The sequence below is a fragment of the Nicotiana sylvestris genome, chromosome 10, assembly GCF_000393655.2.
Source record: "Nicotiana sylvestris chromosome 10, ASM39365v2, whole genome shotgun sequence".
In the NCBI taxonomy this organism is placed as follows: Eukaryota; Viridiplantae; Streptophyta; class Magnoliopsida; order Solanales; family Solanaceae; genus Nicotiana; species Nicotiana sylvestris.
Genome location: NC_091066.1, coordinates 25,551,289 through 25,564,088, shown reverse-complemented (window position 1 = coordinate 25,564,088; position 12,800 = coordinate 25,551,289). Strand labels below are relative to the sequence as shown.

The 12,800-nt window shown below is 35.0% G+C and overlaps 1 protein-coding gene across 1 annotated transcript; it reads left to right on the top strand.

The window, feature by feature from the left end:
* The first annotated feature begins 5,245 nt into the window (after positions 1-5,245).
* On the top strand, positions 5,246-11,957 carry LOC104215880 (cytochrome c1-2, heme protein, mitochondrial-like). The gene is made up of 9 exons (XM_009765817.2): positions 5,246-5,465; positions 5,619-5,651; positions 5,761-5,861; positions 10,176-10,363; positions 10,499-10,778; positions 10,848-10,919; positions 11,090-11,206; positions 11,287-11,352; positions 11,610-11,957. The coding sequence occupies exons 1-9, from the start codon at positions 5,462-5,464 to the stop codon at positions 11,724-11,726; spliced, it is 978 nt and encodes a 325-aa protein (XP_009764119.1). The 5' UTR covers positions 5,246-5,461; the 3' UTR covers positions 11,727-11,957.
* Positions 11,958-12,800: the final 843 nt, after the last annotated feature.

Sequence of the window (12,800 nt, the reverse complement as noted above, 5' to 3'; positions counted from 1 at the left end):
TATGCTATTTGGTAGATTTTGATGAATTATTTTGACAAATAAGTCACAACGTCATACAAATCTAGTTTGATGAACAGTTGAATAAGCATATAATAATGGCAACTAGAGTTATGAGCAATCTAAAAAATATGTGACATGCAAATAGCACAAAGTGAACGTCAATTTGACAGCTTTTGATGAACAATTAAACAATCACAAAATTATATCAACTGGGTAGATCTTGATGAATAATTTAACAAATAGGTTGATTGTAGCTAACACAAAATTACGCCAATCTGATATAGTTTAGTGAACAGTTGAACAAGTACATATCATGCCAAACTCTATCAATTTGGTAAAAAAAATCCTAGAAAATAATAATTGTGTGTGCAGATTCGAGAGTTCTTTTTTTTTTTCAATGACGTTAAGACCAGTTTGTTCCTACCAATCTCCCCTACACTAGAGCCCGTTTGGTCAAGCTGCCAAAAACTTTTTTTTAAAGTACTTTTTTTCAAATGTGTTTTTTGAAAAAGTATTTTTGCAAAGAAGCATTTTGTGTTTGGTCAATTCATTAAGCAGTGCTTTTTGCAACCAAATTGAGTTTGGCCAATCATCAAAAAAAGTACATTCGAGTATCAAATTACTAAAACGGGCAGTAAACGTTCAATTTGCAATTAGTATTAATTAAATACAACAACAACAACAACAACAACAACATACCAAGTATTTATCCCACACCGTGGGGTCTGGGGAAGGTAGTGTGTACGCATACCTTACCCCTACCTTGTGAGGATAGAGAGGCTGTTTCCAATAAACTCTCGGCTCAAGATAGTATAAGTACCACATTAATAAAAATATAGGCAAGAAGAGACAATATCAAAAAGCCATATAAAAGCATAATAACACAACAAGACAGTAAAGTGTTCGTCAATGAAATAAAACAATGGTTAGTCATAAAAACCTTTTACCAACAGAAAACGAGACTGCGTGGCAATACTAAAGTTATGAACACTCTATACTACCTACTCTACTACTCTACTACTCTAATTCTCGACCTCCATACCTTCCTATCAAGAGTCATGTCCTCGGTCAGTTGAAGTTGCGTCATGTCTTGCCTAATCACTTCTCCCCACATATTATTTGGCCTACCTCTACCTCTCCGTAGGCCCTCCAATGTCAACCTCTCACACCTCCTCACCGGGGCGTCTGTGCTCCTCTTCCTCACATGACCAAACCACCTAAGTCGCGCTTCCCGCATCTTGTCCTCAATAGAGGCCACCCCTACCTTATCGCGAATAACCTCATTTCTGATCTTATCTAACCTAGTGTGCCCGGACATCCACCTCAGCATCCTCATCTCTGCTACCTTCATCTTTTGGACATGAGCAATCTTGACTGGCCAACACTCAGCCCCATACAACATTGTTGGTCTGACCACCACTTTGTAGAACTTACCCTTAAGTTTCGGTGGCACCATCTTGTCACACAAAACACCGGAAGCGAGTCTCCATTTCATCCATCCCGCCCCAATACGATGTGCGAAATCTCCATCAATCTCCCCATCCCCCTGAATAATAGACCCGAGGTATTTAAAACTCCCTCTCCTAGGGATGACCTGCGAGTCCAGTCTCACCTCCCCTTCCCCTCCTAAAGTCTCGCCGCTGAACTTACACTCCAAGTATTCTGTCTTGGTATCTGCTCAACTTGAAACCCTTAGATTCTAGGGTCTGCCTCCATACCTCTAATTGCGCATTCACACTGTCTCGCGTCTCATCAATCAATACAATATCATCTACAAATAGCATGCACCACGACACCTCCCCTTGGATGTGGCGCGTCAGTACGTCCATCACCAGAGCAAACAAAAATGGGCTTAATGCTGACCCCTGATGCAACCCCATCATAATCGAAAAATGGTCTGAATCCCCCCCATCGTCCTCACTCGAGTCTTTACTCCATCCTATATGTCCTTAATCAATCTAATATAGGCACCAGGAATACCTATAGCCTCCAAACATCTCCACAAAACCTCCCTCGGAACTTTATCGTACGCCTTTTCTAAGTCGATGAACACTATATGCAAGTCCTTCTTTCTCTCCCTATACTGCTCCATCAATTAATATTAATTAAATGAGATAAATAAATTTAATATTTATTATAATAAAATATAATTTAAAGATTTCAATCATTATAAAATATAGTTATTCCAAAGTAATAAATTTGGGTATCTAGTATTACTTATTGTATACAAGATGATTTAAATATATTAAAATATATCATTCAATATAAATTAAAAATCTACTTATAAATCACTATATAAAAGAAGAAATCTATTTATAATAGAGAGAATATTCTAAAGAGTAGTAGGAGAAAGAGAATAAAAATATGATTGAATAAAGAAGAGAAGAAGTATATGGTAAAAAGAGAAAAAGAGAATAGAAATATTAAAGTAATTAAAATATAAATTTAATGTAAGGCTATTTATATTTTGATAAATTAATTTTTTGCTTCTTCTTCTACTTCTCGGAAGAAGATAGAATTTGTAGCTACTCTCAAAAAATGTAAAAATTATTTTTGTTAATGCTCAAAAGTATTTTTATTTATTTTGACCAAATATCTTAAGTCTTTCAAACATTAATTTTTTTGACCCAAGTTCTTACCTAGCTATACTACAATTTAAATCTGTTTACCACCTTTATTTAGGTTTCTTATTAATTACTTTGTAGATCTATATTTACTAGTTATATACAACATAAAAAAAGAAGAAATTCAAAATCCCTTAAGTCTAGCCTATCAGTTACATGACACTTAACCTCCATTTTCAATAATTCCGCATACATTTAAGATTCTTTCTTTTTCCGGAGGATTATAAAATCATCTTTTGTCTTTCTTAACAATTAGCCAAAATTATTCTTACCCATAGTCAGAAATCTCACTTACCAAAACCTTGCTTACCCAATTATTCACCCCAAAATTGCAGATTCTTTTACTATTCCAAAGCTTTTGAAATTCAATTTCTCTCTTTTTTACGAATCACCCAAAATCTCTATTTCTTATTGATACAATACGATGAAATTAGAAATATTACTCGAGAATCAAGTTGTCGGTAAGTTTTGAATCTTATTTTCTTTTTTTCTAAAATATTTATTGTATATGACTTGTATATGATATATCAAAACCCAAAATAATACTCGATACAATATTAATACAATTTCTTCTTATCTTTTCTTGTATCTAGCTTATGTTTCAGTCTTTTTATTGGTTTATTACTTACTCTTTTCACGATTATATTAAATTTTTAGTGTGGAGTTGTGATTGAAACCTGGAGAAAATGGAGGTCATAACTGTATGATTTTCTAAAAATGTATCACAGTTGTATTTTTAGATATGATAATTGTTGCATGAATTGTATTACAAATGTATGATAATTGTACATTCATTGTATATTGTTAAGAAGTTACGCATTCGTGACAAATTTCACAGTTTGTATCACAAGTATGATAATTATATATTAATTTATTAGTATTGTATCAGATATTATTTTGGGTATTAATATATCGGATACAAGTTATATACAATTGTGATACAAGTATGATATATTTATGTTTTAGGCATTGATATATCTGATACAATTCAAATACAATTATGATACAGTTATCACAAAATTTCAGAATATTTTTTAATAATATAAAGTTGTCGGTAATGGTGGAAAGTGAGAAGATGGAGATTGTGGGCATAGATTAAGGAATTTTGATGTAAAAAAAGGAGAGAGAAGAGGAAAGGAAAAAAAAGAAATGATATAATTGAATACCTTAATTGAAGACACTAATAATGGAGTGAAAGTCTTTTAAGAAGTAATATATATAATGTGTAAGAAAAATCTAGATACTTATTAAAAACTTAAAAACATAGAGAACATGGCTAAACAAGTTTCTAATATAGTATAGCTAGGTAAAAATCCCAAAAAAATACTTTTTGCTTTCCACTCTTACTAGGAAAACCGAATTTGACTCGAGCTAGGCGGCCCAAGGCCCGGCTCCACGAATTCCTGATTTTTTTAATGAGAGAATTACGCTCCTTATCACTTGGCCCAATAGTCCATCAAAAAATGACCCACGTTTGAAGCCCTTACCTGATATGACCAAGGTTGTACATAATCTAAAAATTATTTTTCGCTAGTTAGCCTACCTTATTTAATTATTTTTTTCTTTTCTTCGTTCTTCTTCTTCTTCCTCTTTCACGACTTTGCACCCCAAAAATTCTCTACAATTATATATATATTCTTTAATTCTCCTTCCAGATTCAAAGTTGATAATCACTATTAAGTTGAGAAGAAAAAATACCACTTAAGAGAATTATTATTTTTGGAGCCACCATTAAAGGTCATTCGAAGCTTCAATTTCAGAAATTAGATTTTTCGATTTTGTTAGTTGTTTGGATTGGGTGTTGGCCCAATTAATTGGGATCGTCAAGGGGAGTTCAAAACTCAAATTTGAAGTGATTTGGAGCATATTTGAGGTAGATTTGAGTTGAATTTCATAAGATGCCCAAAGAAGAAGAAGAACCAGTGAAGCTCCATTAATAGGATTCATTTGTATAATAGTGTATAATAGTGTATAAACACCTCTTATGCATTATTTTATACAAGGCTAATACATTATTTACAGGTATTTGGTGGATTTCTCACATTTCTTCTTCTTCTTCTTCTTCTTCTTCTTCTTCTTCTTCTTCTTCTTCTTCTTCTTCTTCTTCAACTGCTACTCCTATATACATGGTGTATCACTAACATTTTCACTACTGTGCTTATACATTTTTATACACTTGTATACAACTATATATATAATATATCTCTTTGTATAAAAATGTATAATATTGTATAAAAGTGTATAAGTGTCTCATACGAATTTTTTGTAAGATTTTCACTTGCAATTCTTGATTAAGACTATTCCAAATCTCCACTAAATGACTTCAAACTTTGTATACAGTCTACTTAGAATAATTTTAATAAGTTTAAACAATACCCACTCTAAATTTCTCACAAAATAATATTCAAAAACTAACAAAATTAGTATTAAAGAAGATTAGATTTTAGATTTCTCGCGTCAGTTTGTGAATTTTCGTAGTTGTAATAGGTATGTAGAAACTTGACGAAAAAGGAGAATGAAAATATTTCACACTTGAAGATATAGAGAATAAAAAAACTAAAAAAAAATAATTCAGATTTAAGCTTATTAATATTTGGCTACACAGTTGTAAATTTGTAAGTGAGCTAAAATAATGGAAGGTAAACAAGTGCATCGTTATGTAATTTTGTCTGTTTTAATTCTCCAGATGGTCTGAGCCACACGCGCCTCTCCCTCCCACACACGAAGGCAAAAAAATCTTCTCGTTCCCTAAACAAAGTGCAGTCATTCCAACGCCACACCATTTTCCTCTCCACTATTCATCTGCGCAGCGTTGCCTCTCTCTCTCTCCTTGAATAATGAGTACGTCCTCTTTCCTATCTCGATTTGTATTTTATTGATGTTCAACAAAATGCGTCCGAGAGCGAAATGAACAATATAGATCTCAATTGGTCTGGGATTAAAGTTTATTGATTGAGTAGAAATGAGCTTAATCTTATGATATTTTTTACACAGGTTTGGGAAAGAAGATCGGGATAGGGCTCGCAGGTATCAACTCATCTCTATTCATAGATTTTGCAAACATTTTATACTTGTCAATTTTTGCTTTATCATTTCCACCGGAACTGTCAAGTTTTTTTGTCGTTTGGAAATTCAGGATTCGGAAGAATTAATCGTTTTATTACGAGAGCAGCTCGCCACAGAGACGAAACCAAGCTTTCGAATGCCAGTGATGTGCTTAAGACCTCAACTACTAAGGTATTTATTTATTTATTTATTCTTCCCAAGGGATGGTGCAAATTAAATTGCAATATAAGTTATTAGGGAATTTTTCTTTGAAGTCAAATTGTTATCAGTGTCGCGAATAGAGTGGAATAGATGTAGAGGAATCATATAGCTGACCTAGTTTATAAAGGAGATGTAGTTGATTGACTGTGCTAAATTCTGTATCCCTATTTCTCAGAACGTTTTTCTCTCTGCGTCTTATGGTAGCAAGGCACGTTCCACATTTTTGATACAGAAATAGCTTCAGGTTGATTGGAACAGTAAAAATGATTCGGTGCATGTATCTGTCACCATGTTGGTCTTTAGAATTGGGCGACTGCACCAGTGCCAGACTTGCTAAAATGTCTTTGTTGAGATTCAAATGTTAATACTTGTACGTTGTCGAGAACCAAAAACTATATGATTAGGTAGGAAGAGAGAACTTATAGGTTCATATGTTCACCTGTCATGGGGCAATATGCTTTAGATTAATTTTCTTTTCCTTCTGCTGGTGCTTTTTGATTCTGCATATGCTGCAATATGTAAGGTTGGACATTCATTGTAAGAGGATGATCAATTAAAGATTTCAGTTGAATTTGCATAGAGGAATTAGTCATAGTCAGTTAAATAGTGCTGTTCATTAGAGCTTCCGTAACGGAAACATGGAAAGCCAACTTCAGTTGCAAATTAGCTTGTGTTAATTGTTAAACGAGCCTTAGATTAACTTCCTCAGTTGTACTTGTTGCTGGTCTCTCCTTTAACCGAGTGAATAGTTACCTGCGCAAAGTACACCATAATTCGAAGACTTCTTGAGGCCTAAGCACGAGGGACAAAGAGAGTTGTATGCTTTATAGAAGTGCCACAAACATTTTTAACACAATGTGATTTTTTTGTGACATAAAGTTTCAGAATTTTTGGCTAAAAACATCCCTCAATTATGGCTTAAACCTAAGGTATATCCTTATCTTACTAGATTGAACAAAAAATATCCCTTAACTATTCCAAAAGTTGCAACAACCATCTTTCCGTTTAGTTTCCGTCAAGAAACTAACAGCATAAACCAACACACGTGACTTCAACCCTCAATCTCCCAAATGTGTCCCTCAGCCCGATCATCTTCCACCTTCATAAAACTAAGACTTCAGAAACTAAACTTTCTTTCATTTTTAACTTCATAAAATAATATAGAGCAAAGTCATACGAAGAAGAGATTATAAAGCAGGTTATTCTTCTAAACCAAATTAAAACACGTGACTTCCCTCTCAATCTCCTGGTCAAAAGTAATGCTCAGAGCTTTTAATCACCACAGGTTGGTGATGATTTATCATGGAAACAAAACTTTATGGGTATGTTTACAATTCAGAGATTATGATAAGATGGAGGTTCTTTTGAGTCAAATCATACAACCTGAAGTCTACTACATAAACGAACTAAAATATGCTAAATTTAGTTCACCGAATACTGTGACCTGAAATTCACACAGAACATGCATAAAGCATTTTACCAAAACAGGTAAGTGGCATCTCTAACTTAGCAGATCTTAATTATTGTATAGTTATTTTCTAGATTTCCTTAGTAAAGACAATAATCTCTTTCAAGATGAAGAAGATGTAGAGAACAAAAAACTAAACTAATCCCACTCGTCAACTACATTACCCAATTAAAACATTGTTGGAACAAGAAAGAAAGAGAAAGATTATGGACTTGACTTTAATTTTACTTTTTTTCATGAAGCGTAAGTACAACTTACGGCAAATTGTGTTAAAAGAATAGCTCTTTCAGTTTTAATGACGTAAAACTGTGAAAGAGTTGGAGTTTAGAATGAACAAAAACTTCAATTTTTCAAAGCCTTGCTTCGCTGAAGGTTGAATACAAAGGGATGGATAGAACAGGGAAATTTTGGGGAAAAGTCACGTGCTTGACATGTGTTTTGGTTGATACCGTTAGTTATTGACAAAAACTAAACGGAAGAATGGTTAATGCAACTTCTAGATTAGTTAAGGATGTTTTTTGTTTACTTTAGTAACACAAGGATGTACCATAGATTTGAGCCATAATTGAAGGATGTTTTTAGCCAAAAACTCTAAAGTTTCACTTTATTATAAAAAATTCATTATTCAGAAGAACATTCAATGTCCACATTGAACCACCAAGACTGTAAACCCTTAAAAGTTGAAATAATGGGTTTTAATGATAAGAGTGAAGGGATAAAACCACATACTGTAATTTGTGGAAGAGAGAAAGAGTTCCTTACTGATCAACAAGAAGAACAGTTATCAAAATAGCGTTTGATTAAGCTGAAGCTATAAAGTATAAATGCCATGCCAAAAAGCTTGTTAATTTTAAGATAATATTGCTACTGAACCCTAGCCTATAAATGGATCCTGATCATAGCTAAAATAAAGATGACATATGGGACCTGCCAGGAAGTATAACATATAAATAATATAACTACGTCTAGAGTTCAGAGTATTTCTGCATGAACATGCTATGCTTTTACCATACGTCAATAGTCCATATCTCATTCATCTTTATTTTTCACTGTTTTCTTTTTCTTTTTTGGGTTGAACGTATTGGTGGTTGTTGTTGTATCAGCCTCTGAAACATCAACTGTTGCAACTATTGATAATTCTATGTTTCGGGCGTCATCATTTCTATGCTCTCGACTTGACCTCGTTGGCAAGACTCAAAACAGCTAGGCACACCGTCACCTTGCCTTTAATTTTAGTTGGAGTAGTGAATAAAGTATATGCCTCATCTGAATCCTAGATGATGTGCCTTTGACTAGGGAAAAAAGTTGGGATTTGTTTGCATAGATACGGATGGGAGATTCAATATCAATCAATTAACTTTGCCTATAAATTATATATATGTGTGAGATTGGTGAAATAGAAAAGGCCATATGGGACAAGCAGAGACCTAATGCATTCAAACTCTTAAAAAGATAAATTGCTTTATATCTCCACTTCACCCAAACTCAAGAGAGATTATCCTCTATCTCTTACTAGGTCATTATCCCTTTTTCTAGATGGGTGTACATAGGAACAACTTAGCATTAGATGCTATCAAGGTTCTGCTATTGGTCATAGTAATGGTGGCAGACTGGCAGTTGGGCAGCAGCCACCAACCCCGAGGTAACCCTTTTAGCTTTGACTAACCTTATCAACTGGTAAACTTGGAGCTCTTTGACCCAAATCACTAATGCAGCTACAATGTCAAAGTTCCCATGTACTATCTATCTAGAATAAAGCATGTATAAGAGGTGAAATATGCTTCGTTCTAGTGTCATAGTCTTCACGAAGGCAGAGCACAATCCACGTCTTTCCATTCCAGGTTGAATTAATCACCAAGATAATCCTTCCAGGTTCCTCAACGAACCTGATATTTGGCTAGATCAGCAAATGGCATATGCTACTGACGCTACAGGATATTTAATGCATTCCTATAGTTAGAGCAAGCAATGGATCTTGATACACGGTAGAGAGCTACTTTACATCTTGACCGTGTTTCCATGTCCCCGAGTGAAACTAAAGAACTTGAACTTTGTTTTCTTTTTGGTGGTTCTGTCACAAGAATAAATGTCAAGTCAGCACTGTATTTACCCCCTGGCAGATACTAGTTCTACTTGTCTTACAATCCATACATGATACATCCTTTGTTTCACAAGCAAAGAATAGAAATGCAGAGTGGTTGATCACCAAAAGCGTGCCCTCTTACATTTCAAAAGTTGCATAGTCAGTTTTGTGGATCTCTCGGAAGACTTATCGTTCCCAGTGTTTGAAATTTAATCTGATTCTTGAGATTGCATATTTCCTTGACATATAAAGTAAGAGTATCATTCATATAACTACTCACTCGTGTATGTATGAGAATGTAACCTATGCAAAGTTAGTTTTTCCGACCCTCTGATGGTTTCCTTCCCCTGAGGAGCAATATTGCTTCTTGGAAGAACCATCAGAATTGAACCTCTAAAAGAGAGTAAAAATAGTTATGTATCCTAGTGGTTCAGAATCATTAAGATTTTGCAATATGCCTTATAATTGCCTTTTTATAGTATTATGTTCACATATTTGCCAATGAAGTTCTTATCACTAAGATATATAGCAGGAGTATCTTCTTGATATGAGCAATTTCTTATCTGTAAAGGATGTACACAACCGTGCATTATCTATGCCATATACTACTTGTTTCTTTACTTCTGCCAATCGTTACAGCTGTTGGTGTGTTCTGATGAATCCTTTAGATTAGCATTGAATGATCTTTAAATTATTACAACCAACTAAATGCCTTCTGTTGTTTATTCCAAAGCATGACTCGGATGGGTTTGGATCTGCTGGCTTAAAGTCTTTCAGAGCATTAGCAGTCATTGGTGCTGGAGTCTCTGGGCTCCTTAGCTTCACAAGTGTTGCTTATTCTGATGAAGCAGAACATGGGTTAGAGTGTCCCAGCTATCCTTGGCCTCACGAAGGCATCCTCAGTTCTTATGATCATGCTTCGTAAGTATATGCTATGCTGCCACACCACATGGCAAAGCTTATTAGAGGCCTTAAAATAACATTTCAATCTTTTGTTCTGTGTTTAATTAAAATGGAAACACTCATTTAGTTTCAATGCATTTATTTGCTTGACAGGATACGCCGAGGTCACCAGGTTTACCAGCAAGTGTGTGCGTCGTGCCACTCGATGTCACTAATTTCGTACCGTGATCTTGTCGGTGTGGCATACACTGAAGAAGAAACTAAGGCCATGGCAGCAGAAATTGAGGTGGTTGATGGCCCTAATGACGAGGGTGAGATGTTCACCCGCCCTGGGAAGTTGAGTGATCGTTTTCCACAGCCTTATGCAAATGAAGCAGCTGCAAGGTTTGCTAATGGTGGAGCCTATCCTCCTGATCTAAGTCTTATCACTAAGGTACTGTCTTGATCTTCTACTTTCAGCTATATTATATCTGCATTGCTTGATTGTTCTTTCTGCTTTCAGGCCCGACATAATGGTCAAAACTATGTTTTTGCTCTTCTAACTGGCTATCGGGACCCTCCTGCTGGTGTCTCGGTAATTTCTGTCTCTCAGACTCCTTTTGGTTTGTGACTAGCTTTTGTTTGTTTAGAATAGGGGAAGCAACAAAAACAAAAATTCTGCAATTCTGAAGATGTAGTTGTGAAGAGATACAAATGTGCTCCCGTTTAATTGAGAACCATAATACTTTTCAACTCTGATTGTAGATTAGGGAAGGTCTTCACTATAACCCTTACTTCCCTGGTGGAGCTATAGCAATGCCTAAAATGCTTAATGATGGTGCTGTTGAGTATGAAGATGGTACACCGGCTACTGAGGCACAAGTACTATGTCTTGTTCTCTTTCTACTTTATTTATTGACCCTCTTTTGAGAGATGGAAGTAATATTTATCTCACTATGCAGATGGGAAAAGATGTTGTGTCGTTCTTGTCATGGGCTGCTGAGCCAGAAATGGAAGAGAGAAAGCTGGTAAGTTGCAATCTTCCATTTAGTCCTTCCCCTGCATTATTTTAGTCTCTTAATGGTGTATGAGGTTTTGGAAGTCATTTTTGTATTGAAGTTCTTTCATTAAAGTCTCTATATACTCAACCTCAGCCTTGTGCATGCTGAACTGATGTGCTCAACCTCTGCCTTTTACATATTGATCTGATATTGGATCCTCATTGACAGTTAAATGTGCCGTAAAAAGGAATTTTCTGACCACTTGGGTATTGTAATTCCTACAGATGGGTTTCAAATGGATATTTGTTTTGTCACTTGCACTTCTCCAAGCAGCTTACTACCGTCGCCTGAGATGGTCTGTCCTGAAATCTCGCAAATTGGTCCTCGATGTTGTCAACTGATCTTATTCACTTCTCGCAAATGTGAATTGAGAACATTTCTGTCTGTGTACTGTAAGTGTACAGGGCACAAGGTATAATAAAAAACTGCCCAGTGATTTGAATTGTAAGTGTTATACGACAGAATCTAGACAATAGATCTGTCATTGGAGCTATTCTTTTTGAGGGGGAATAAATAGCTGCTGTACTATTTACAGTATCGTCTATATGAAAGCTTTAATATTTGGAATTGAAGTGTGAATAGTTTTGATGGGCACCTTTGTTCGGAAGTCACCCAGGAGATAGGATTTTTGCCTGTTTTGGATGGAAGCTTTACTTCAAGTTTTATCCCTACTAATGGCAGCTAAATGAGATCTTCTCTCTAAAGTTTAATGGATTTAGATGAAATGGTTAAAATAATTCAAACATATAATTAGACGTACTATATTAGGTAAAGGCTCTCGATTGGAGGAGTTTCATTGTTTCTCAAAAAATAAAATAAAAATAAAAATTTAACTGGTAAGGTAAATTGCTTGGTTTGATGTAAATGCCGGGCACGGAAAAGTATTTACCGATGCAATTTGTACCCAATGAATTCCTATGTCAGCTCAACCGTGATGATCTTACAACTTGAAGGTTCTTCACTTTTTGAATTGTCATCTACACTTCTCCCCAAGAAGATTTCTGCTTTGGCACTCGGAAGGGAGGAGAAAGGAAATGTTAGCTTCAACTTATTCTGGGAATAAAGAACCAATAAAGATTGTTTGGGATAAAGAGAACATACTTTATAAGGTGCAGCCAAATTAATTTAAACTTCTAGAGGTTCAAGGTTGTTGAGCTCCATTTATTTCATACTATTAGATATTGTAAGAGTTTCCAAAGGTATTTATGAAGATCTTAAGGGTCTTTTGGTAGTAGGATATATAAGGATATCCCATTGGATTAGCTATCCTACCTTCTACATGGGATAACTAATCTCACCATTTAAGGGGTCGTTTGATTGGAAAACATATTATTCCGGGATTAATTATTCCGGGAATGGTTATCCTGGGATTATTATCCCACCCTTTCATAGTGATAAAAATAACACTACAATCT

Bases quoted from the DNA above. Each gene is read 5' to 3' on its own strand.
- LOC104215880 (XM_009765817.2), top strand. The intron at 5,652-5,760 runs GTATCAACTCAT...TTGGAAATTCAG, and splicing joins GATCGGGATAGGGCTCGCAG to GATTCGGAAGAATTAATCGT. The intron at 5,862-10,175 runs GTATTTATTTAT...TTTATTCCAAAG, and splicing joins TTAAGACCTCAACTACTAAG to CATGACTCGGATGGGTTTGG.